Raw genomic sequence first — 27,997 nt, 5'->3', positions numbered from 1 at the left:
ACTCAAACACATTGGCAGTGGAAATGCTCTATTTAAAACCAGAGTAATGGTGCTGTATGCCTATATGTGTCAAATTCAAAATGAGTACCAAGTTTTGACCACCACCAAAGCTTCTATTGAATGTTATGCTGAACTCAACAATTCCATAGCTATGACAATGTATCTGCTGATCAAAGAAATGACGAATCTGATGACTCATAATTCCATTCTAGATTCTGAATCAATACAAGTATCCAGATCCATGTTTCAATTTGGCATCATCCAGTCTTAATGGCTCTTACGCATGCTATGTTCTGTCATTGACTGGAACAGTACTATTGCATGGCATACAGCGCAATAGTTGCATTCATATATCAGACAAAATATGCAATGTAAGCAGTTATGCAACAAAATTACTCATTTCCCTAGTTAATAGAAGTCTGCAGACCATTTTTAAGATAAATATCTGGCACCAAATTGTTTGTCTAACAATTATTAAACAGGTGAACAAAGTCCCAACCTGTCAATTTAGTATTTCTTAAATAACTTTTTCCAAACCTACCGTGGATTCTCCTGAGCGCCCTGATGGCGCGTCGTGTCCGGGCCTGGGGGAAACCCATGCTCATTAGCTGTCGCCCAGTCTCACAGTCAAGTGGGTCTTGAGAGTTGTTCTCAGCTATAATAGAGAGGGAAATGGTGTATAATTATTTTTTATTCTGATTTTTCTTTTCAATAATATAATACAGTAATTATAACTAGTAAAGTAACTATAATCATTATCAAGATACCTTTATGGCATTACTAGTAATTTAGTTATATATATATATATATATATATATATATATATATATATATATATATATATATATATATATATATATATATATATATATATATATATATATATATATATATATATATATATATATATATATATAATGCCCTATAATTTAAAAGTGAACTAAGGAAAATGATGTATATACAAATGCAAAATGAGTTTGGGACAATTTAAATACAGAAACTAACTTTAATTGAAAACAAACTATTTATCCCATTCCTATAATAAGACAAATAACATATACAATCACATTAACAATGTGGCAAGAAAAGGTAAATTCAATGATTGGTGATATTCATACATACAGTAAACCAGATATTCTATAAATACATCCAAACTTAAGAATGAATATGCTGAACATTTTTTTTTCTTATTTCAATATAACTGAAATAACATTTTTTGGTGTTTTTATGATTTTTCTTATTTCTTGACTTTTTTAAGTTCACATTAAAATGACAAATCTGCAAACCCTACACATATAATTGTGTATTCATTAATAGAAAAACAAAGCATTGATGAAAAATCATATTATATCATAATTAGGCAAATAACTCTTGCATTGAACTTCCATGTTTTTACATGTACAGCATCAGCAAGTTTTACAGGTGTGATATTTACAGTGCATGTGAACTAGAATAAGAAAGAGAAAAGGCTTCAACAATATTTGCCTTTAAACGTATACATATACATAAAGCTTCCTTTCAAAAATAACATGATATTAATATCTAAGTTAGATATATATACATGTTTAAACATCCATAGCTACTTACAACAAGAGGGCCATGATGGCCCTGTATCGCTCACCTGTAGCTTTGCTAAATAAAGTGAACATTCTGACCTATTATCATAAAGATCCAATGAAAAGTATGGCCCCTAGAGGCCACTCTTTTATTTGTCCCACTGACCTAGTTTTTTACCCCACATGACCCTATCAGTAGGCAATGCTTCAAACCAAATATTTAAGACCTAGTCCTTGTGGCTTCAGACAAGAAAATTTTAAAGTTTTTTCCTATATAAGCCTATGTAAAACTTGTGACACCCAGGGTGAGGCCTCTTTTCACCACAGGTGCACAAATTGAACAATCTTGGTAGCGGGCCACTAGGTTATGCCACATATAAAATGCCAATGTCTTGTTGGTTTAGACAAGAAGTTTTTTGTTCTATATAAGCCTATGCAAAACTTGTGACTCCCCCCAGGATAGGGCCTCTTCTCCCCAGGGGCATAAATTGAACAATCTTGGTAGAGGACCACTTGGTTATGATACATACCAAATATTGAATGCGTAGGCCTTGCATTTTCAGACAAGAAGATTTTTAAACACTTTCCTTATATAAGCCTATGTAAAACTTGTGACCCCCTAGGTGGGGCCTCTTATCACTTCAGGGGCATAATTTGAATAATCTCGGTAGAGAACCACATGGTAAAGCTACATACCATATATCAAATGGCTAGGCCTTGTGGTTTTAGACAAGACTTTAAGTTTTCACTAAATAAGCCTATGTAAAACTTGCGACCCCCGGGCAGGGCCTCTTATCACTCCAGAGGCATAATTAGAACAATCTTGGTAGATGTCCATAAAGTAATTATACATGCCAAATATCAAAGCCCTAGGACTTCTAGTTTTGGAGAAGATTTGTTAAGTTTTCCATATCTAAGTCTATGCAAACCACAATTGACCTAGTGACCTAGTTATTGACCGTGAATGACCCAATATCAAACTTGACCTACATTTTATAGCGATGATCATTCTGACCAAGTTGCATTGAGATTAGGCTAAAATTGTGACCTCTATTGTGTTCACAAGTTTTTTCTACTAATTGACCTAGTGACCTAGTTATTGACCGCGGATGACCCAATATCGAACTTGACCTAAATTTTATAGAGATGATCATTCTGACCAAGTTGCATTGAGATTAGGCTAAAATTGTGACCTCTAATGTGTTCACAAGGTATTTCTACTAATTGACCTACTGACCTAGTTTTTGACCCCAAATGACCCAATATCGAACTTGACCTAGATTTCATAGAGATGATCAGTCTGACCAAGTTTCATAAAGATTAGGTCAAAATTGTGACCTCTGTTGTGTTCACAAGGTTTTTCTAATAATTGACCTAGTGACCTAGTTGTTGACCGCGGATGACCCAATATCGAACTTGACCTACATTTTATAGAGATGATCATTCTGACCAAGTTGCATTGAGATTAGGCTAAAATTGTGACCTCTATTGTGTTCACAAGGTTTTTCTACTAATTGACCTAGTGACCTAGTTTTTGACCTGGGTTGACCCAATATGGAATTTGACCTAGCTTATGTTAAGATGATCATTCTGACCAAGTTTCATTAAGATAAGGCTAAAATTGTGACCTCTATTTTGTTCACAAGGTTTTTCTAATAATTGACCTAGTGACCTAGTTATTGACTGCGTATGACCCAATATCGAACTTGACCCAGATTTTATAGAGATGATCATTCTGACCAAGTTGCATTAAGATTAGCCTAAAATTGTGACCTCTATTGTGTTCACAAGGTTTTTGTACTAATTGACCTAGTGACCTAGTTATTGACCGCGGATGACCCAATATCGAACTTGACCTAGATTTTATAGAAATGATCATTCTGACCAAGTTGCATTGAGATTAAGCTAAAATTGTGACCTCTATTGTGTTCACAAGGTTTTTGTACTAATTGACCTAGTGACCTAGTTATTGACCGTGAATGACCCAATATCAAACTGGACCTACATTTTATAGCGATGATCATTCTGACCAATTTGCATTGAGATTAGGCTAAAATTGTGACCTCTATTGTGTTCACAAGTTTTTTCTACTAATTGACCTAGTGACCTAGTTATTGACCGCGGATGACCCAATATCGAACTTGACCTAGATTTTATAGAGATGATCATTCTGACCAAGTTGCATTGAGATTAGGCTAAAATTGTGACCTCTAATGTGTTCACAAGGTATTTCTACTAATTGACCTACTGACCTAGTTTTTGACCCCAGATGACCCAATATCGAACTTGACCTAGATTTCATAGAGATGATCAGTCTGACCAAGTTTCATAAAGATTAGGTCAAAATTGTGACCTCTGTTGTGTTCACAAGGTTTTTCTAATAATTGACCTAGTGACCTAGTTATTGACTGCGGATGACCCAATATCGAACTTGACCTAGATTTTATAGAGATGATTATTCTGATCATCTTGCATTGAGATTAGGCTAAAATTGTGACCTCTATTGTGTTCACAAGGTTTTTGTACTAATTGACCTAGTGACCTAGTTGTTGACCGCGGATAACCCAATATCGAACTTGACCTACATTTTATAGAGATGATCATTCTGACCAAGTTGCATTGAGATTAGGCTAAAATTGTGACCTCTATTGTGTTCACAAGGTTTTTCTACTAATTGACCTAGTGACCTAATTATTGACCGCGGATGACCCAATATCGAACTTGACCTAGATTTTATAGAGATGACCATTCTGACCAAGTTGCATTGAGATTAGGCTAAAATTGTGACCTCTATTGTGTTCACAAGGTTTTTCTACTAATTGACCTAGTGACCTAGTTTTTGACCCCAGATGACCCAATATCGAACTTGACCTAGATTTTATAGAGATGATCAGTCTGACCAAGTTTCATAAAGATTAGGTCAAAATTGTGACCTCTATTGTGTTCACAAGCAATTGTGAACGGACGGACGGACGGACGGACGGACGGACGACGGACGAAGAGCGATCACAAAAGCTCACCTTGTCACAACGTGACAGGTGAGCTAAAAACAGAATATCCTATATTCATCACCTTCATGTCTTATATAGATTATAATAAATGTTTTGCACAAATATTTCAATACTATTTTCTCAACAAAACAATTCAACAGATTGAGTAAGGTATGTTGTTTTTTGTATCGTTTTGCATTTTTTCAATGACATATGGTTATATATAGTATTTTAATGTTTCTAATCTTTTTCTTAGACAACGAAGTTAACAAGTTGAGTATTTTTTTTATTTTTATTTTTTTTTTATTTCTTGGGGTATTTTGTATATCAAATGTGAATACTTTCTGAATTTTCCTGATTCTGTTAAGGTAAAAGTGTTTTCCTTTAATCACTGACATTTTACATAATTGGCTGTCTTGCCTTTTTTATATAGTATCATTGTACAATATACAAATTAAACCCCATTCCAAACATCTATAGGTTTTACTTTTTTCATCCAGTGATTCAAAACATCTTGTTCTGTTTAAGATGGTTGACATCTAGTTCAGTCTTATAAATAAAATACCCAGTCCATATCTCATTCTAAATATCGATACTAATCAAACTTGACATCTATGATTGAATATAAAGTCTATGCAAATTTACATGGAGTATACATGGTGGTAATACTTTAGTGAAAGTGTTTTTAGATTTTAATTTCTATGTAAATTATGTTTCTTTGATATTAATGGATGCAAATGCTGTGTATAATGCTCCTGAACATTAGCTCATTTTAAGACAATGTCAACAAATGAATCTTCAATACTTTTTCATTTCAACAATTCCCATCTATAATCAACAATTTTTATCGTCTGAAATCATTGTTGATTGCTAGCCTGTTGCATCTCTTCTGCCCTTTACAAGCTCAATTAAGGAAATGTCAATCCTTGCTTTACACTATCCTGTACAAAGTCCCCATCTTGGTTATCAGCATATTTTTCTCTCCTCCCTCAAATCTTGAACGGGAAAAGCACATTGCCTCATCTTCCAACCCGACCGAATCATTACTTAACCTTGATTAATCGTTAATTGGTTCCTTAATGGTTCCTTTTAAGCTTTTTGATCATCAAGTCATGAAGGTTTTAACAGACCCTTTTATTTTAGTTCGACATATTGGACATTTCGCAAGCCTACTGGCGCAACGGTCACAACTGACCAAGTGCCCACAGGGCAGCAGTGTGGTGTTCACCTGTCGTTCACCTAGCAAATTTGAATTTACTAAAAGTTCTACAAAACAAGAGCACTGTGGAGCAATCACAAACAGAGTTATTAGCCATGCTATACATATTCATTCTTTCTCTGGCCACATGTATACCAGTTTTTGATTAAAGTTCTGCACAACAATGGTGACATTGACAAGACCAAGGCTATGACAATACCTGAACTCTTTTTCTTCCATAAACAGACAAGATAATAATGAAAAAAGCATTTTTAAGGCAGTCTAAACTGTTTAAGTCAAGTTATATTTTAAAAGCTTACACTTCAGTTAAAATACTTCTACTTTTCTTAAAGGGACTTTACACAAAAAAAGTTTTTTTCTGCAACAAATCTCAGGACAATTATTTAATAAAATATTTTACTCTTTGAAATCATAATTGTAAAATATATATATATATATATATAAATTATATTCTATTACGGTCTTATATAACTAACTTGATGTATATATAGCAATATAATTAATTATGTATGATTTTATTCAGTCTAACTAGAACTCCTCGAGTTATTACAGTCGCGATTATAGCTGTTAGATTGGCGTTTTATTCATTTATAGGCAATGATGTTGCCATTTACTTTTCAAGTCTAGGTGGTTTTGAACTGAAGGTAAGAACATTCAGCCAGACAAAATAAACAACGAAAATTAACAAAGGGCAATAACTCTTAAAATATTGAAGCAAGAGTTACAGTTCTTGTACACTGCACTTGCCCCAAATGAGATCTATCTACCTATTAAGTTTTAGGTTGAAACCTCTTAAAGTTTACGATATATGCCCCTGACAAAATTTAAGCTTGAAATTTAACAAAGGGCAATGACTCTAAACATAAAGATGCAAGAGTTACTGTTCTTGTGCACTGCACTTGCCCTCAATGAGATCTATCTAGCTATAAAGTTTCAAGTTGATACCTCTTATATTCTTCAAGATATGCCCAGTAAAAAACTTGAAGCATGAAAACTAACAAAGTGCAATTACTCTAAAACTTTGAAAGCAAGAGTTACTGTTATTGTGCACTGCACCTTTCTTGCACATTGCACTTGCCCTCAATGTGATCTATCTAGCTATGAAGTTTCAAGTTGATACCTCTTATATTCTTTAAGATATGCCCCGGACAAAACTTAAGAGTATGAAAATTAACAAAGGGCAATTACTCTAAAACTTAGAAAGCAAGAGTTACAGTTCTTGTGCACTGCATTTGCCCACAATAAGATCTGTCTAGCTATGAAGTTTCAAGTTGACAACTCTTATATTCTACAAGATATGCCCCAGACAAAACTTTAAGCATGAAAATTATCAAAGGGCATTAACTCTAAAAATATGAGGGCAAGAGTTACGTTTCTTATGCATTGCACTTGCCTCAATGAGATCTATCTCCATATGAAGTTTCAAGTTGATACCACTAATAGTTTACAGTTTACGATATGCCCCGGACAAGTGAAAACAGGACGCGACCGCCACTACCGACAAAAGTAACCCCTAAATGTTGCCTGACTAGGCGACACAAAAAGTAAAAGGAAACCAAGACTAACCATTATTTTCCTCCTCCTCTGGTCCTCCACTGGCCCCTTCTGTGAACCCTGGCTCCACCTCCTGGTTAGATTTACCTCCCTTACCCTTCTTTTTCTTTTTCTTCTTGCCACCACCATTCTTTGGCTCTGAAAATAGATAACCAATAAACTGTTGATATGTTTGATTGCATTGGTTAACCATATTATCACTCGACGTTCCTTGGTGCGAGTGTAATAAAACCGTTATTTTTTTTATATAATATATATTTTTCACTTGTGTAATACATCTTGACATTAACGTCATTTCACCATATTTATTAAAAATGTATTAATAAAAGATGTATAAAATCTTCATTTTTGGCGACATATGCGTCGTATGATTAACTTATATTTGTTGCCATTTAATACAAATTTCATGTTATGGAATTTATAGAGCTTGCCAACAACTGTTTCATTTTCTTTGGTATTAAATAGCAACTTATGTAAGATCTTATTTATAGTTAATACACCAGTAATGACATACAATATATTGACATACAATATAATTATGTATAAGATTGGCATTTATTGAATATTTCAAGACATAAAGTAAACCAATAGAATTATTATTTTAAAATACCTTCTATTGATGTCATTGGCATTTATTGAGTAAACAGAGATCAATATCAATTTGTTATTCAAGTCATATGACAGAAATTGGCAAAGTGCCATTCTTATAAAAAGGACTATATTATTTTTAGATACATGCAACTGTTCACTAAAGCTGTAATAAGTAATGACTAACCAAGTGTGTAGCCTATACACAGGACGCTTTTGATTTATTCAAGCAGAATAATTTAAATATTAAATATGAAAATCATAAAACAATAAGTTTTATAAATTTTCAAGGAATCTATATCCTATTTGCAACAAGATCAAAGAAAACATATGAGTTGGGAAGGACTTGAATTTTAAAAAAACAACAACAAGGTATTTTCCAGAGTTTCAAGCAAACATTGATGAAAACATAATGTTTAAGACACAAGAACACTTGATCATGTGTACAAAGTGTAAGAATGTGAACCCTCTTAAAGCTGAACTCTCACAGATTTACTGTTTGTACAACTTTTTATTGTTTGTCAAGAAATGAGCAAATTTTTGTGTTAATGACTGGAAATAAAACAATTATAGATTGCTGACTAAGGATCAAAATACAGTTTTTCATATTTACATTTGAAAATTAATGTTTAAAAGCTAACGGCGTTACTAAAGCAATTAGACAAATGATCTTATATGACTGAATTGAAGGCAGTGATGTCAGAATTAACTGATTTTGAGATTAAGCTGAAATAGAATTGCAGTTCCTGTACACTGCACTTCCTCTCATTATGATCTATCACTGTATGAAGTTTTATTAAATTCCATCCAATAGTTTTCAAGTTATGCTCCGGAAAAGAAAAAGTAACAAAGGGCAGTAACTCTGTAATTGGCTGAAATAGAATCGCAGTTCCTGTACACTTCACTTCCTCTCATTATGATCTATCACTGTATGAAGTTTTATTAAATTCCATCCAATAGTTTTCAAGTTATGCTCCGGACAAGAATAAGTAACAAAGGGCAGTAACTCTGTAATTAGCTGAAATAGAATTGTGGTTCCTGTACACTGCACTCCCTCTCATTATGATCTATCACTGTATGAAGTTTTATTAAATTCCATCCAATAGTTTTCAAGTTATGCTTCGGACAAGAAAAAAGTAACAAAGTGCAGTAACTCTGTAATTAGCTGAAATAGAGTTATGGTTCTTGTTCACTGCACTTCCTCTCATTGTGCTTTACCATTGTATTAAGTTTTAATAAATTCCATCCAGTAGTTAGCAAGTTAATGTCTGGGAAAAAAATGACAGCAAAAAAAAACAAATAAATGGCAATAACTCAGTAGTGAGCTTAAGTAGAGTTATTGTTCTTGAACACTGCACTTCCTCTCATTGTGATTTACCATTGTATTAAGTTCCAATCCAATTCCATCCAGTACTTTTCAAGTTATACTCCGGACAAAAAAAAGTAACAAAGGGCAATAACTCAGTAATAGGCAAGAATAGAGTTATGGTTATTGTACACTGCACTTCCTCTCATTATGCTCTACCAGTGTATGCAGTTTAATCCAATTCCATCCAGTAGTTTTTAAGTTATGCTCCGGACAAGGTAAATTGCAACGGACCGACCGACAAACCGACCACAGGGTGACTCCAATATACCCCCTTCAAACTTCGTATAATAAACTTTGGAATGAATTCAATCAACAGTCCCAATCAGATATATTCAATTAAATACTTTTGTAAGGATAGTCTGCAATTAAAGGAAATTGTATAATGCACTTGTAATTTGTGCACTTATGATCATGTGAACCAGAACAATATGTCTAAAACTTCGGAAGTAGTTCGCTTAACAGACTTATTGCTAACTGACCGACCAACTGGTGACTCCAATACACCAACCCTTCGAACTTTGTTTGCCGGGTTATAAAAACATGAAAGCACGAAAGCAAATGCCAACAGGTGTCCATATTGTTCGAGCTGACTACAAAAATGTCAAGGCTATGACAATATTTAATATATATATATTTTGGAGTTGAAAGTAGCATTGCACCATAACATAAAATTAAAAAAACATATTTGGAGTAACCCCTTTACCTTGTTTATCAGAATTTCCCACCCGTACATCATCCTCCATCCTCGAATCTTTCCCTTCACCCGTATTAGCCTCCCTTATTTTACCACCGGATGGACTTATCTCCCTTTGATTGGTAACAGTGGGTGGAGTAGCCTCCCTTTTTGTATTCTCCTGACTGGCTCCTCTACTAAAGTATGAGGTAGAGGAAGTGACAGAGACATTGATGGAACCAGTCGGGGCTGTTGTGAGGTTGGAGGTAGTGGTGGTGGTGGTCGTGGAAGAATGGGTAATTGAGCTAGTAGGTTGCAAGATAGCGGATGGGGTCGCACTTTCTGAGTCCTCTGAAATATCCAAATGGCAAATTACTACAAAGCAAATTGACATCAAGACCAAAATATGTGATTGAACATACTATGATAATGTATAGCATGCCATACCATTATCATGCAGCTGTCAAACAAAGTATAATAATGCGTAATAAAACACAAACATGATAATGGCCATAAATAAATGACATACAAAAAATTAAGTAGGACAACACATGATCTGCTATAATGTCACACGGTAATTGTCCCATTATCTTGCAACAAAATTATTACATAATATATTGTAACATACAGCCTCATTATTGGATAATTGCTGATATAATATCTTTTATAATATTGTATCAAAAGGGCTTGTATCAGATAACATACAATGCTTGATTATGTTTATCACGGTATTGACGCAAATCCCTCAAAGTCCAACAGATAACCCATATTTTATCACCATATACAAATATCCAAGTGATTAACTTCTAACCACTATGTAAATGTATTCATAGTCACATCTGCTTAGGATCATACCTAGGCATACTCAGGGACTCCAGGACGGCAGTGTATACACATCAATTTTTAATAAACCTAAAATGTCAAGTTCTTACATCCCGAAATTTAAAATGGAAATTGGAGGCATTTCTGAACGGCTAGGCATCTTAAAATAAAAAACATGTCCAAGAAGTACTCTTCAACTGTTACATACAATGTTTTCAATTGGTTATAGTTTATTTAACTGGTTATATTTTATTTCAATTTCACTCCCTATTGGCGTTCAGAATGCTTGAAAATGTTTCTTTCATTAATTTATTCCTGCACATGGGATGCATATCCATAGCCAAACTAAAAAATAACTTCACATGTTGACAGCTCACACAAGTCTTATGGGAGTAAAATTTTACATGCATTTAGCTATTATCAACATACTATCTGAATGGTACCTGGCTCAAAATTATCATGATAAACATCAGAGTCTGATTAATATTCACATAAGAACCATCCTATGAAGTGATTGGGCCTTCAAATGATAGCATCAATGCAAAAGGGAGGCAATTAAAGAATAATTGCCAACACAGTGACGGTTCTTGAAATGTGCACAAGTCAAACATATATTTTTCTGTTCATCTATACTAAATTCTCATTTACTCTTTAACATACTGCACTTTTTTTATTTATCAAATCACGGGAGATCATTTCATTACAATGAATCAAAGAGTTATGGTTCTTGTTCTATTTCCATATATTCATGCTTTAAATTTCATTCAATTCCTTTCAAGTAGTGTTTTCTTGAATAAATTTCTTGGGTAAATTAGACAGGTCAGGCCACATATCTGACAATTTTTAAGTTGGAGTTACATTACTGTCATAATTGAGTGTATTTTTACTGTGAACAAGTGTATAAATATGAAGTTAATATTTTATAAGAGTTTTAAGTGTGGACAGACCTTTGAACAGAAAAATGGAAAGACAGACATACAGACAGACAGGGCCATTACTATAGGGCACCTCAATTTCTTTTGCGGGGCTGAATACAAAACTATTCAACAACTAAATGAAAATGGATTTGTGCATTTTAGAGACCTTCTAAAATACATCTCAGCAACACATTACGGTATTTCAAGGACCTTCTAATCTTGTTCTGAAATTTCATGCTTTATATTTGTAAACATTTCAGAGACCTTCTAAAATGGATCTCAGCAACACCAATTTGTATTTGACTGTTACAATTCCAATTCTGTTCTAGATTATCTTCCTCAATGTTCTAAAAATTCTAAAATTTGTCTCAGATAGATCAGTGCTCCTCAATGCTACATCATCGTAACATGATTATCATCACCTAGCAGATAAATGACATCTAGATTTAACCTGAAACATAATATCTTAATAAAAACAACCGAGAGCAGATATTATTGATAATGTGTACCCTACCTCCAACAGATTCAAACCAAATGCAAAATAGAGAAATTGTTTTCAGTATGGAAAACCTCAGACAGAAACAATCATCTTGTCTGCAGACATTATGTAATGATATACTGATCTCGATCACTTAGCCGCTCAACTCAATGCCCCAAGGACCATCATGAACAGATGCAAGCATCCAGATGATCAAGGTAAGTGCAGCTCTCAAATTTTTGAAAGACTCGATCTCAATGGTACTAGTTGAGCAGTTTCATTCCAAGCTTCCTGTCAGGGTTTAGGGTGAATTCCTGTTGTGATTCCCCTTTCAGACTCGAGGCAAAACTTCAAATCTTCATTTTTACTTTCCCCTCGAAGAGGACGTATCACTGCATGATTCTCACAGAACATCACCGTCAAGTTCAACGTCAATTGGTGGTCAACAATTGTGGTTGTTGAAGGCATTCTGTGATATTTAGTGATAAGTCACGGTTTAGTCTCTCCAAGGCGGACAAAAGACTGTGTGTATACAGGCCGCATCATGAAAGCAACGCACTGTAACTGTTATGGTGGAAGTTGTGTGGTTTCTATGTGCAGAAATCAATCACAAATTCATTGTCTGACTGCACAGTTACATTGACCAGATCGTTTGAACCAGTATATGTGCCTATGGTACGTCAATGCCCTTGGTCAATATTACAGCAAGACGATGCATGTGCTTACCAGAAGATTTCTACACATTAACGGCGTAGATACTTCTCCGAGGCCATCTGTCACACATGACTGCAACCCAATAGAACACAATCATGAGGGATGTCCTAGGTCGTTGTTTACGTCACATTCCGCAGCAGCCACGCAACATTCAGGAATTAACAATTGCTCTTCGGGAAGTGTGGGACTGCATTCCCATGAACCTTGTGTGCAAGTTATGTGGGTCTATGACTTGATGCAGTTGTTGCCAATCTTGGAGGTCATACTCGATACTGACATAATGTGGAGGTGATCATAATTAGCACCAAATTTTACCTATTGGCATTATGACTAACTTATAAAACAAATAAAAATTAAATACAGCCACCACTGAAGCGTTTTTCATTACATCAGTTTAATTTAAATTGCTCAACTTCTTACCTTTATACTTGCAAAATGAATGGGAAAAAAGATTTTAATATACTGTACTTCAAGTGCTTTTCTGTGTCTGACTCAGACTTGAGCCTTGTTTGCAGTCATGGCCCCAGATTACATATCATTTGTTCCTATAGACCGTACCTGTCTCAGAGTCAGTATGATCCTCCAACATCCAGTCCAACACTTCATCAGGTGTGGGGTCACGACCTTTAACAGTTTAAAATATTTTAATTACTGTAAGATATTATGTTCACTCAAACACATTGGCAGTGGAAATGCTCTATTTAAAACCAGAGTAATGGTGCTGTATGCCTATATGTGTCAAATTCAAAATGAGTACCAAGTTTTGAACATCACCAAAGCCTTTGTTTTATGTCGATGCTGAACTCATCAATTCTATTGCTATGACAATGAATCTGATGGTCAAATTCATTCTAAGTTCTGAAGCAATACCACTAACCACATCCATGCTTTAATTTTGCATCATCCAGGTTTAACTGATCTTAGGCATTCTATGGTCTGTGTTGTGTCATTGACTAGAACAGAACTATAACATACAGCACAATGGTTGTATCTAATATTTATTGCAAGGTCCATCTCGATTCTTACATCAGACAGAATATGCAATGTAAGCAGGTATTCAACAAAATAACTCTTTTCCCTAGTTAATAGAAGTCTTGAGACAATTTTTGAGATCAATAACTGGCACCATATTGTTCCTCTAACAATTATTTAAAAGAACAGGGGAACAAAGTCTCAATTTGTCATTTTGGTAATTTTAAAATAACTTTTCCCAAACCTACCGTGTGTTATCCTGAGCGCCCTGATGGCGCGTCGTGTTCGAGCCTGGGGGAAGCCCATGCTCATTAGCTGTCGCCCAGTCTCACAGTCAAGTGGGTCTTGAGAGTTGTTCTCGGCTAAAATAGAGAGGGAGAGGGTGTCACCAATGTCATTTTTGGGGAAAAATACAAAAGTTAAACGTGGATCCTTGTGGATGAAATAAACGCTTTGTTATTGCCGAAAACAAAAAGCAATATGTTCTTCAATACTTAATTTATTTATTAAAAGAAACCTCTCAATGCTATTATAATATCTAAATGGATAATAAGAAAATAGAATTCTCCTGTTGCAATTTTTGGGGTTAATTTTATACTTAATTCTATTTATCTATTTTATTGTGGTCTATAGTGTACACGTATATTCTTGCTTCTGCTAACAAGTTACACTCTATGCAAGACGATTTATGTATGACTTTTACATGATACAATTTGGTTCTTTGTTGAGCCTATTTTGTACCTATGTTGTGCATTTGTTGTGCATTTGTAGTTCCTATGTTGTGCATTTGTAGTGCTTTGGTCGTGCTTTGTAGTGCCTTTAATGTGCATTTGTAGTTCCTTTGTTGTGCATTTGTAGTGCCGTTGTTGTGAATTTGTGGTGCCTTTGTTGTGCATTTCTTGTTCCTATTTTGTACAATTGTAGTGCCTTTGTTGTGCATCTGTAGTGCCTTTGTTGTGCATTTGCAGTGCCTTTGTCGTGCCTTTGTAGTGCCTTTGTTGTTCCTATTTTGTGCCTATGTAATGCCTATGTTGTTCCTTTGTAGTGCCTTTGCTGTGCCTATGTTGTTCCTTTGTAGTGCCTATGTTGTGCCTATGTAGTGCCTATGTTGTTCCTTTGTAGTGCCTTTGCTGTGCCTATGTTGTTCCTTTGTAGTGCCTATGTTGTGCCTATGTAGTGCCTATGTTGTTCCTTTGTAGTGCCTTTGCTGTGCCTATGTAGTGCCTTCGAGTGCCTATGTTGTGCCTATGTAGTGCCTATGTTGTTCCTTTGTAGTGCCTTTGCTGTGCCTATGTTGTTCCTTTGTAGTGCCTATGTTGTGCCTATGTAGTGCCTATGTTGTTACTTTGTAGTGCCTTTGTAGTGCCTATGTTGTGCCTATGTAGTGCCAGTGTTGTTCCTTTGTAGTGCCTTTGCTGTGCCTATGTTGTTCCTTTGTAGTGCCTATGTTGTGCCTTTGTTGTGCATTTGTAGTGCCTTTGTTGTGCATTTGTGTTGCCTTTGTTATGCCAAGTTACAATGCAAATTAAAAATTAAAAACTTTGTATTGAATTTTAAAAGCTTGTTTATGTACAAATGATTTAGCTTTGAATTTTCAGAAATTTCCAATTATTCATTGAAGGTAATATGAGGAATGCAGAATAGCTATGGGAAACTAAATTCATCATTATCTCATATCATAATAGAATTACTTCCTTATCGTTATTATCAGCTTTATTATCCATAATTCATAGAACAATTCTTCCCACTGTGAGAATAAATGGTATGGGAACCTGAGATCAGGTCAACTTACACAGCCTGGGTGCTTCAGCTGGAGTACTGTTTGAAGCCGACTGAAATATATCATAATAAAATGTTCAAATAACAAATCTGACTGAATTCTTATTGACAGGGCAAATTCTTTAAAACAAACGTCACACTGAGGAAGTGGTTATTTTTGCTGGCAAATAATTTGTGCATTATAATAAATATTGAAATATTACCAAAAAATCATAAAATGTCCCCTGAATGGTTCAATCACAGTCATGGCAATCTTAATGCCATCTAAAATAACTTTTGAGTTATTATGTCCAAAGGAACTTCATTAAGTCTGATGCTGCCTCAGACAGCAACATGACTAGAACAATGCCTCTATATTTTTTTTAAATAAAAATAAAAAAGTACCAAATTTGAGACATGTCTCTGAATCTCGGTGACGAACGCTTGACCCTTCAGCTTGATGATGTATTCACACTGTGGAAACCGTCGAGCATGCTCCAAAACTGGGTCATCTCCTGCAATTTTAAACCATTCAAAATGCTACATTTTGTCAGATTCTGCAATTATGCAAGTATTTCAATATTATAAAGCTGTTTGGTGGTCTATTAAGGCTGTTGCATTAAGCCTTCGAACATCAATGACATTCCATGACCAACTAACAAGACCAGCATAATTTGCTTGGTTAATAACATTTTACACAGTGTATGATAGATCTAGTACAACTGAAGTATTCTTTATTATAACTTTATATCATCTATAATCAACACAATATCATTATCTAGTTTAAGACCAACATGTAGATCCAGAATATTATTTGTACATGTTATTTAAAAAACATCAGAGAGAAACATTATAATGTCTGCTCTTCATCTCTTTTAATATATCATGAACGGCAAACAAATGGGCATGAATTACAAGTTTTAAAATCTCCAATTCATAATCCTTATCTATGACATTTTAAACTTAACTGCATTGGTAAAATAAATATTGTCATAAAATCACTAAATGCTTGCTAAACAAACAAAATATCAGGTTTGTAAATGCAAAGTTAAGACTTAATTTCAATGCATTTACGAAAAAATAGATCCTCTTTGCTGTACTGACACTTCCTATGAAACTTTATTCTCTGTCTGCCTCTTAGACATGAGTTGTGTACATGTAAGGCATGAATGTAACAAGTTCTATGTGACTTCTTGTCACTGTCTGGTTTTAATCAATCTCACATAAACCCCATGAATAGAACTTCAATTTCTGAACAATATTCCTATTCAATAAAAAGAGTCCATGCAAGCTAATGTTCATTTCTTTCAGTTTGATCAATAATTTCAAGGGTCAATATTTGACAAAATATTAAAGCCGAATATATTTACTGTATATTCCTACGTGTACCTTATAGAACATATGTACTACTATCATGTAAAGTATAAGAGCTTTTAGTTGACTTTGATTTATCGTCAATCATTAATTTATTAACGATGATTGAGGTAATTATCATGGCTATGACAACTACATACCATCTTATTTTTTTCAAACAACTTACCTTTGTTATACTTGTGACAAAAAAAATTTAGTGTTGTGAAGTTAACAGGTACAAACCTGCCTCTCAAATGGCAAACATCAATTAGTTGCCAGGCAAGTCTAGACTGACAGAGTGAATAATGCACAAGAATTCATTTTGGAATGTATGCGCAAAAGAAATATAAATGACCCCTTCCATGATTGGTATAATCAATCCCCAAAAATGCTATTATTTTGTTAAAGAGTGTAATTTGAATGCAATGACTCACTGCTGGAATGTTAATAAAAATACCAAATAGCAAAATAAGAAATAATCCAAGCATCACAGTTGGGAAACCAAAATGTCACTGTTTCTAAAAAAAAATTAGATGGAAATACCCCAGTAATGTTGAAACATTAGCTGTCTGGAAACAAAGCAAATTAGATCAATTCTTGGAAAGAAAAGCCACAAACATGATGCAACTACCTGGTTGCCAATTGCGTAGTCCTCCACCACAGGCATAACATCGACAGAAGTCAGCCACTCCTGGAAAAGGTAAATATCAGTAATTAAACATATAGACTTAATATATGTAACAATTTATTACATTACAAGATTAAAATAATAAAATCTCAATTTGCAGCTATATTCTTAGTGATAAAAATAGCACTCAGGCCCAAAATAGATTTTTAAAATATTGTTAATATAGAAATATTTAATATTGAAAGAGTCTTTAATCTGTTTTTTCGTTTTAGTTCATAAAGTGTCTTATGTAAATCATATCACTCCCGCTAGTGCCAAAGTTTAGTAAGATTTATAACTCATTTCACAGGTTAGATCAGTGATTGTAAACAGACAAAATATTGTCTCACCCGTACCAACATAGAAGAATCCGGCCTCTCCCATCATCCGGGGGTTCTGATCAAGGTGAGAAGGCCATCCACTGAAAGAGTTGATTCTAGACGTGAGGGTGTTATAGTCTGGGTGGCGTGGGCTTACAATGTGTATTCCGGCGGTGAAATCTGGGTCAAGACCGGGTAAGCCTGTACCACGAGCCCGGTCAGGTGGGGCACCCTCTGGACCAGAACCTCCTCCTAGTCCCTGGCCCCTCTGCTGGTAGGATAGTGCCTGCTGTGTGGAAGGTGGGGGTGGTCTCGCCTCCTGGTGAGGGGTGAGCCCTGGGGAGGTTGATAATCCTTGGACAAGTGGGACAGAAGAGCTACGCAGTTCGCTGACCTGTGTGTGTCCACTGACTGGCATGCTCTGGGGCCGACCTGTAATCCCAACAGGAAAAAACATATAGATGCACACTATGACAAAATTATAATAACATTCATATGTTGTTTCCAGGCCCATGTTTATGAAAGGTCTTGACTGGTCGTGCTTTTGTAGAGCCTTTGTTGTGCGTTTGTAGTGCCTTTGTTGGGCATTTGTAGTGCCTTAGTGTAGAACGAAAGACTGTGTGTATACAGGCTGCATAATGAAAGCCACGCATATAACTGCGTATTGCACTTCAATTGTGACGGTGCAGGTTGTGAGATTTCTATGGTCGGAAATAAATCACAAATTCAAATCTGAGCACCATTTCGTCTGACTGTACAAAGATACATTGACCAGATAATTTAATCCAGTTTAAGTGCCTATACTACAGCGAGACAAGGCATGTGCTTACCAGGAGATTTCTATACATTAACGGCGTGCACATGACTGCAATCCGAAAGAACATAATGTTAAACAATTGACAATTGCTCTTAAGAAAGAGTGGAATCGCATTACCATGAACCTTGTGCACAGGTTGTGTTAGTCTATGAGGCATAGACTTGATGTAGTTGCTGCCTATCATGGAGGTCCTACTCGATACTGACATAATGTGGAGGTGATAATAAATAACATTAAATTTCACCTTTTGGCATTATGATTGATTTATAAAAATAAAAATTAATTGACACAGCCATTTTCGGACCACTAAATTTTTTTAATAACATCATTTTAATTTAAATTTCTCAACTACTTACCTTTACACTTGAATGGGAAAAAAATGATTTCTTTCATTTACTACAAGTGCTTTTCTGTGTCTGACTCAGACTTGAGCCTTGTTTGCAGTCATGGCCCCAGATCAAATATCATTTGTTCCTATATAATGTACCTGGCTCATGGTCAGTATGATCCTCCAACATCCAGTCCAATACTTCAACAGGTGTCGGGTCACGACCTATAAAACAGTTCACTCAAACTCATTGGCAGTTGAAATGCTCTATTTAAAACCAGAGTAATGGTGATGTCTGCCTATATGTGTCAATTTCAAAATGAGTACCAAGTTTTGAACATCACCAAAGCCTTTGTTTTATGTCGATGCGGAACTCATCAATTCTATTGCTATGACAATGAATCTGATGGTCAAATTCATTCTAAGTTCTGAAGCAATACCACTAACCACATCCATGCTTTAATTTTGCATCATCCAGGTTTAACTGATCTTAGGCATTCTATGGTCTGTGTTGTGTCATTGACTAGAACAGAACTATAACATACAGCACAATGGTTGTATCTAATATTTATTGCAAGGTCCATCTCGATTCTTACATCAGACAGAATATGCAATGTAAGCAGGTATGCAACAAAATTACTCTTTTCCCTAGTAAATAGAAGTCTTGAGACAATTTTTGAGATCAATAACTGGCACCATATTGTTCCTCTAACAATTATTTAAAAGAACAGGGAAACAAAGTCTCAATTTGTTATTTTGGTAATTGTAAAATAACTTTTCCCAAACCTACCATGTGTTATCCTGAGCGCCCTGATGGCGCGTCGTGTCCGGGCCTGGGGGAAGTCATTGCTCATTAGCTGTCGCCCAGTCTCACAGTCAAATGGGTCTTGAGAGTTGTTGTCGGCTAAAATAGAGAGGGAGAGGGTGTCACCAAGGTCATTTTGGGGGAAAAATACAAAAGATAAAACGTGTATCCTTAGGCCACAACAAATTGATCGTTTGTTCGTCGGATTTGCCGCACCTAAAATTCGAAAAACGAAAAAATAAATAAAAACAACTTTTTTTGGCGCCCGCACATACTATTTGGCCGCGCATATTATTTATTTTTTTTACTTCTGAATTTCCTCTATGTTCTGAAGTTGTTTTTTTTAAATTTAAACCTGCAACGTCGACTTCGCCTTTTTTGAAGGTATTTCCATGCTTTACATTCTCCGAGAGCAAACTTTCCTCGTGTCATGACAAAATCAGGTCCGGGTAACCGCAAAACAGCCGATATTTGTTGACAGTCTTTTTTATCGGGAATATTTTGCAGGACGCACCGTTGTATTTATTTCCGGTATTAATTTGCAGGATACTTTCAGTTTTCGTAAATGTAAAATCCACATTTTTAATTGAAAATCAGTGTCAAAGTCAATGGATTATAGTCTTCAGTAAACAACAACAGTTTCACAGCGTCGAAGGCAATAAATATTTATGTGTGTTTTAAGTAATTCATTGTTTTGTACACAAAATATAGTGTTAAATAATAACTAAATCAGATTTTGAGTGCAAAACTTATATTAAAATACACCGACACTCGACTTACAACAAATGAACATGTTTTCGTGAGTTATATTTTAAATCCTAAAATGCACCGGGGGTATACCGGAGATAGCCGGGGGAATGGGCCGTGTGGATTTACCCGGGGTTGGCTGGACCGAAAGTCAAAGTCCCCGCTATTCCCCGGACCTTGGGGGCCGAGGTTACAATTGACTAGTGCATTACACATACATGTACATGTACAGTATAAAAATAACATCAGTAAATACAGAAAATAAAACCTTTTATAAGTAAATTGACTGTTTTAATTTTCTCAATTTTTTGTTCTTATCCACTTGTTTTCTTTGATCGATTTGTAGTCAAGTGGCCTGTTATTAAAGTGGCCTGTTTCTTACGGGCATTGAAGCTATGGAGGGTGTCATGAATTTTTTTTCAAGGCACGGACCTATAAACCAGGTTTTTGGTAAAGGCGAGGTCTTGAAAGGGAAACATCTTTATCCCACCACCTGCTCTAATATAATGACCGGTGCCACATTTGCAGATTTTTTTAATACTGCTTCAATTATGTTGTCCCGCAATTTAATCAGCAGTGTCATTTTTTAGAAATGTTCTCTGTGTTATTTACATTTGCGATCTTCTGCAATGTCAAGTCACTACAATTTTATCATTTGCTTCAAGAGGTTCAAATATAGACCTGACCCAATATTTGGAAATGCTCAAATGATGAATTACTCTTACTAGTCTGAAATGTTTTTTTTTGTGATAGTAAGTTACGGAATGAATACAATAGTTTTCTTATTGGTCTTCGAATAATTGCACGTTACTATGATGAATGTTGTCTTCACAATATATCCAGGTTTAAATTGAAGTTAATAGTAAAGCACTGGATCTTATTGCCATTTGTTATATATTGAGACAGATTTTCATGTGATACAATCAAAACCTTTTCATTTATATTTAAACTAAGAACCTATGTTTGCAATTAAAAAGCTTTTCTTGACATATTGCATGATAAATTTGGTAAGAAATAAAAAAAATATATTTTTTTTAATTTTTCGCCTTGTGCTCGCCTCTGAATTGCCTTAAATTTAAAAAAAAAAAAAAATTTTTTTCGCTCGCTCGCTCCTACTTTTTTTTGGGCAAAATCTGTAGAACAAATGATCAATTTGTTGTGGCCTTATGGATGAAATAAACGCTTTGTTATTGCCGAAAAGAATTAATTAAAAATAATTAATTTATTTATTAAAAGAAACCTCTCAATGCTATTATAATATCTAAATGGATAATAAGAAAATAGAATTCTCCTGTTCCAATTTTTTGGGTTAATTTACACGTATATTCTTGCTTCTGCTAACAAGTTACACTCTATGCAAGACGATTTATGTATGACTTTAACATGATACAATTTGGTTCTTTGTTGTGCCTATTTTGTACCTATGTTGTGCATTTGTTGTGCATTTGTAGTTCCTATGTTGTGCATTTGTAGTGCCTTGGTCGTGCTTTGTAGTGCCTTTAATGTGCATTTGTAGTGCCTTTGTTGTGTATTTGTAGTGCCGTTGTTGTGAATTTGTTGTGCCTTTGTTGTGCATTTGTTGTTCCTATTTTGTACAATTGTAGTGCCTTTGTTGTGCATCTGTAGTGCCTTTGTTGTGCATTTGTAGTGCCTTTGTCGTGCCTTTGTAGTGCCTTTGTTGTTCCTATTCTGTGCCTATGTAGTGCCTATGTTGTTCCTTTGTAGTGCCTTTGCTGTGCCTATGTTGTTCCTTTGTAGTGCCTATGTTGTGCCTATGTAGTGCCTATGTTGTTCCTTTGTAGTGCCTTTGTAGTGCCTTTGCTGTGCCTATGTTGTTCCTTTGTAGTGCCTATGTAGTGCCTATGTTGTTCCTTTGTAGTGCCTTTGCTGTGCCTATAAAGTGCATTCGAGTGCCTATGTTGTGCCTATGTAGTGCCTATGTTGTTCCTTTGTACTGCCTTTGCTGTGCCTATGTTGTTCCTTTGTAGTGCCTATGTTGTGCCTATGTAGTGCCTATGTTGTTCCTTTGTAGTGTCTTTGTAGTGCCTATGTTGTGCCTATGTAGTGCCAGTGTTGTTCCTTTGTAGTGCCTTTGCTGTGCCTATGTTGTTCCTTTGTAGTGCCTATGTTGTGCCTTTGTTGTGCATTTGTAGTGCCTTTGTTGTGCATTTGTGTTGCCTTTGTTATGCTAAGTTACGATGCAAATTAAAAATTAAAAACTTTGTATTGAATTTTAAAAGCTTGTTTATGTACAAATGATTTAGCTTTGAATTTTCAGAAATTTCCAATTATTCATTGAAGGTAATATGAGGAATGCAGAATAGCTATGGGAAACTAAATTCATCATTATCTCATATCATAATAGAATTACTTCCTTATCGTTATTATCAGCTTTATTATCCATAATTCATAGAACAATTCTTCCCACTGTGAGAATAAATGGTATGGGAACCTGAGATCAGGTCAACTTACACAGCCTGGGTGCTTCAGCTGGAGTACTGTTTGAAGCCGACTGAAATATATCATAATAAAATGTTCAAATAACAAATCTGACTGAATTCTTATTGACAGGGCAAAAATCATAAAATGTCACCTGAATGGTTCAATCACAGTCATGGCAATCTTAATGCCATCTTAAATAACTTTTGAGTTATTATGTCCAAAGGAACTTCATTAAGTCTGATGCTGCCTCAGACAGCAGCATGACTAGAACAATGCCTCTATATTTTTTTTAAATAAAAATAAAAAAGTACCAAATTTGAGACATGTCTCTGAATCTCGGTGACGAACGCTTGACCCTTCAGCTTGATGATGTATTCACACTGTGGAAACCGTCGAGCATGCTCCAAAACTGGGTCATCTCCTGCAATTTTAAACCATTCAGAATGCTACATTTTGTCAGATTCTGCAATTATGCAAGTATTTCAATATTATAAAGCTGTTTGGTGGTCTATTAAGGCTGTTTCATTCGGCCTTCGAACATCAATGACATTCCATGACCAACTAACAAGGCCAGCATAATTCGCTTGGTTAATAACATTTTACACAGTGTATGATAGATCTAGTACAACTGAAGTATTCTTTATTATAACTTTATATCATCTATAATCAACACAATATCATTATCTAGTTTAAGACCAACATGTAGATCCAGAATATTATTTGTACATGTGATTTAAAAAACATCAGAGAGAAACATTATAATGTCTGCTCTTCATCTCTTTTAATATATCATGAACGGCAAACAAATGGGCATGAATTACAAGTTTTAAAAACTCCAATTCATAATCCTTATCTATGACATTTAAACTTAACTGCATTGGTAAAATAAATATTGTCATAAAATCACTAAATGCTTGCTAAACAAACAAAATATCAGGTTTGTAAATGCAAAGTTAAGACTTAATTTCAATGCATTTACGAAAAAAATAGATCCTTTTTGCTGTACTGACACTTCCTATGAAACTTTGTTCTCTGTCTGTCTCTTAGACATGAGTTGTGTACATGTAAGGCATGAATGTAACAAGTTCTATGTGACTTCTTGTCACTGTCTGGTTTTAATCAATCTCACATAAACCCCATGAATAGAACTTCAATTTCTGAACAATATTTCTATTCAATAAAAAGAGACTATGCAAGCTAATGTTCATTTCTTTCAGTTTGATCAATAATTTCAAGGGTCAATATTAGACAAAATATTAAAGCCGAATATATTTACTGTATATTCCTACGTGTACCTTATAGAACATATGTACTACTATCATGTAAAGTATAAGAGCTTTTAGTTGACTTTGATTTATCGTCAATCATTAATTTATTTAATTATGATTGAGGTAATTATCATGGCTATGACAACTACATACCATCTTATTTTGTTCAAATCCAAACAACTTACCTTTGTTATACTTGTGACAAAAAAGTTTTAGTGTTGTGAAGTTAACAGGTACAAACAACTCTTGCCTGCCTCTCAAATGGCAAACATCAATTAGTTGCCAGGCAAGTCTAGACTGACAGAGTGAATAATGCACAAGAATTCATTTTGGAATGTATGCGCAAAAGAAATATAAATGACCCCTTCCATGATTGGTGTAATCAATCCCCAAAAATGCTATTATTTTGTTAAAGAGTGTAATTTGAATGCAATGACTCACTGCTGGAATGTTAATAAAAATACCAAATAGCAAAATAAGAAATAATCCAAGCATCACAGTTGGGAAACCAAAATGTCACTGTTTCTAAAAAAAAAACTAGATGGAAATACCCCAGTAATGTTGAAGCATTAGCTGTCTGGAAACAAAGCAAATTAGATCAATTCTTGGAAAGAAAAGCCACAAACATGATGCAACTACCTGGTTGCCAATTGCGTAGTCCTCCGCCACAGGCATAACATCGACAAAAGTCAGCCACTCCTGGAAAAGGTAAATATCAGTAATTAAACATATAGACTTAATATATGTAACAATTAATTACATTACAAGATTAAAATAATAAAATCACAATTTGCAGCTATATTCTTAGTGATAAAAATAGCACTCAGGCCCAAAATAGATTTTTAAAATATTGTTAATATAGAAATATTTAATATTGGAAGAGTCTTTAATCTGTTTTTCGTTTTAGTTCATAAAGTATCTTATGTAAATTATATCACTCCCGCTAGTGCCAAAGATTAGTAAGATTTATAACTCATTTCACAGGTTAGATCAGTGATTGTAAACAGACAAAATATTGTCTCACCCCTACCAACATAGAAGAATCCGGCCTCTCCCATCATCCGGGGGTTCTGATCAAGGTGAGAAGGCCATCCACTGAAAGAGTTGATTCTAGACGTGAGGGTGTTATAGTCTGGGTGGCGTGGGCTTACAATGTGTATTCCGGCGGTGAGATCTGGGTCAAGACCGGGTAATCCTGTACCACGAGCCCGGTCAGGTGGGGCACCCTCTGGACCAGAACCTCCTCCTAGTCCCTGGCCCCTCTGCTGGTAGGATAGTGCCTGCTGTGTGGAAGGTGGGGGTGGTCTCGCCTTCTGGTGAGGGGTGAGCCCTGGGGAGCCTGATAAACCTTGGACGAGTGGGACAGAAGAGCTACGCAGTTCGCTGACCTGAGTATGTCCACTGACTGGCATGCTCTGGGGCTGACCTGTAATAATGGTATACTCCATGATCAAAAAGATGGTCATCTTAAAAGGTTTTGGTAATTTTGAAGCATTTGCAAAATTGTAAAAATTGAAAACATTCATTTTATTATTCAGGTACGCATTTTAAATATTTAAATGTGCAACAATTGGACATAATTTTCTCAATTTTGTATTGAAGGTTATAGAGTATCAATAGTGATTTTGCAACTGAAACATTGCTTGTCTGATCTTCTCTATATTATAGCTAAGGAGTTATGTAAGGTTGCTGCACCAGTCTTTTTTGGACAGCACCCTTCTGCCCTCATTGGAGTCCAGCAGGCTCATAGAATTTAATGTTCAAGACTGTCAAATAGTTCTTTTGTTTAATTGAAAATTAAATTATGATATAAGATATATTTATCTTACATATCTGTGGCAGTTGAAACATAACATAGCTTTAATTAAAGTCAATAAATCAGCTTTATGTAGATTTTTCCAGAGATAAGGCTTTAAGTATCATGATAATACTTAACACAAATATACAACCAAGCTTTATAGTCTGCCTTTAGAGGCTTTGTCAACATGTCACTTTAATATGACTTACAGTTCGTTTATGTTTAATAAAGTATGTATATTTTCCTTTTCAAATTCTTATAACAATAACAAATGAAGTCGAAACTCTGTAAATATGATACTTAATAGGTACAATAAAAACACACATGATTACTTTTCTTCCTGGTACATTGAATATAATACCAATTTATCATAATTCTTTTGACAATTTCACGGAAAAGAGGCAGTCCATTGTTCACTTTTCAACTTTTCTTTCCCATTAAAGCAGTTTAAAAGCAAATGAAATCAGATAAGATTACATCTTAGATTTAAAGGCACACTAATGCTTTTTGTTCTTGCTGTTGATGTTGGAGTATTTTTTTAAACAACTGTAACTCTGGTAAAATATACCTTTTTACTTGTTATTATTGCCAAAATGATCATTCATAGATACAGACTCATTTAAAGCTATGACATAAAACAGGCAGACTCTGAAGTTATTCATCAATGCCTTCTTAAATAGCAGAGTAAATAACTTCAAAATAGTATACAAACAGAGGATAAGATCTTCCTATGTGGCCTCCAAAAATAGGACACAAAAGGACAGTTGTGTTTGACTTTTATTTCATGAATAAAGATATGTGTCTGATAAAGGTTCTATATTCCCAGATGTATTTAAATGAATAGGCAAGTTTAAACATTTCACCTGTAGTAAAACCACCTGCCCCGACTGGTCCACCACCAAATAAAGATGATGGAGGATGGTTTCCAGATACTGAAAAAGAAAGATTAAACGGCAGAAAGTTAGAAATAACCTTTTTGCTGAAATGGTTTCAGTTGAATGAAAGCATACTGTGATCCTTGATCAAACATATTAAGTGACATGTGACAATCATAAAAGGTGCTATTTGTATGCAATAACTTATGGCTCAGGTGTTATTTGATACACTTAATAGCAACAAATAATTTAAACGTTGCTGTTGGATAACCAAACATTAGATCAATTCTTGGAATTAAAATATATTTGTTTCAATTCCTTTTCTTTAAAATACAGCCACTAATGGAATGAACAAACTCCTGGAACAAGTGCAATCAATATGTCTAAAAAAATGTCAAGTCAGCATATTAAAAGAAATAATCACCAGACGAAATAAAGAATACTGATAAAGGCAAAACTAATTCATGCAGAGCGTCAAGCTATCATCATTCAAATGCATATATATTTTTGTATTTTTCAATTGAACTGAATAAAGTACAATTAGGCTTTACGGACTATCTACAATCTTTAAACATGGCAAAATAACCTTAATTCTTAAAGAACTTAAGCCAATGCGTTTCATTGATGCAAGGTGATATTGATAGCAAACAAAAAGTTTGGCTGACCAATATGGCAGGAAATAAGTAATACTAAGTAACCTATATATCTAGAGAAAAAAATCATTTATGGTTTACCTCTAATGCCCTGTTGAGGTGGTGGTACAGATATCTCATTGTACGGTTCATCCACCATCCCCATCCCACGTATCTGAGTGGTCGGGTTCAAGTTGTACATCCGGTCTGTGTTGTTCGGGTCTGAGGTTGGCTGCATTCTTGTAAAGCCCTGTAAAACAACAAGAATTTAATATTGTGGTCTTGCTTTCATTTAATCTTGAATAATGGTTAACATTCCAAAGTGATTGACATTT

At 34.9% G+C, this 27,997-nt stretch overlaps 1 protein-coding gene across 3 annotated transcripts in view; it reads right to left on the bottom strand.

The window, feature by feature from the left end:
• The window catches only part of LOC128237116 (uncharacterized), an 81,682-nt gene that overhangs the window by 19,374 nt on the left and 34,311 nt on the right, over positions 1-27,997 (bottom strand). The window contains exons 3-19 of one of the 3 annotated variants that reach the window (XM_052952337.1): positions 27,765-27,912; positions 27,019-27,087; positions 25,382-25,783; positions 24,997-25,056; positions 23,401-23,510; positions 23,120-23,159; positions 19,886-19,999; positions 19,255-19,320; positions 17,981-18,382; positions 17,595-17,654; positions 16,016-16,125; positions 15,645-15,684; positions 14,101-14,214; positions 13,439-13,504; positions 9,980-10,300; positions 7,332-7,457; positions 542-655 (exon numbers count right to left, since the gene is read on the bottom strand). In XM_052952337.1, the coding sequence (XP_052808297.1) occupies positions 542-655; positions 7,332-7,457; positions 9,980-10,300; positions 13,439-13,504; positions 14,101-14,214; positions 15,645-15,684; positions 16,016-16,125; positions 17,595-17,654; positions 17,981-18,382; positions 19,255-19,320; positions 19,886-19,999; positions 23,120-23,159; positions 23,401-23,510; positions 24,997-25,056; positions 25,382-25,783; positions 27,019-27,087; positions 27,765-27,912 (2,362 nt within the window). The remainder of the gene's footprint in view (positions 1-541; positions 656-7,331; positions 7,458-9,979; positions 10,301-13,438; positions 13,505-14,100; positions 14,215-15,644; positions 15,685-16,015; positions 16,126-17,594; positions 17,655-17,980; positions 18,383-19,254; positions 19,321-19,885; positions 20,000-23,119; positions 23,160-23,400; positions 23,511-24,996; positions 25,057-25,381; positions 25,784-27,018; positions 27,088-27,764; positions 27,913-27,997) is intronic. The other 2 variants (XM_052952338.1, XM_052952339.1) reach the window with 2 other exon arrangements.

The sequence above is a fragment of the Mya arenaria genome, chromosome 6, assembly GCF_026914265.1.
Source record: "Mya arenaria isolate MELC-2E11 chromosome 6, ASM2691426v1".
Lineage (NCBI taxonomy): Eukaryota > Metazoa > Mollusca > Bivalvia > Myida > Myidae > Mya > Mya arenaria.
This window is presented reverse-complemented; position numbering and strand designations above follow the sequence as displayed.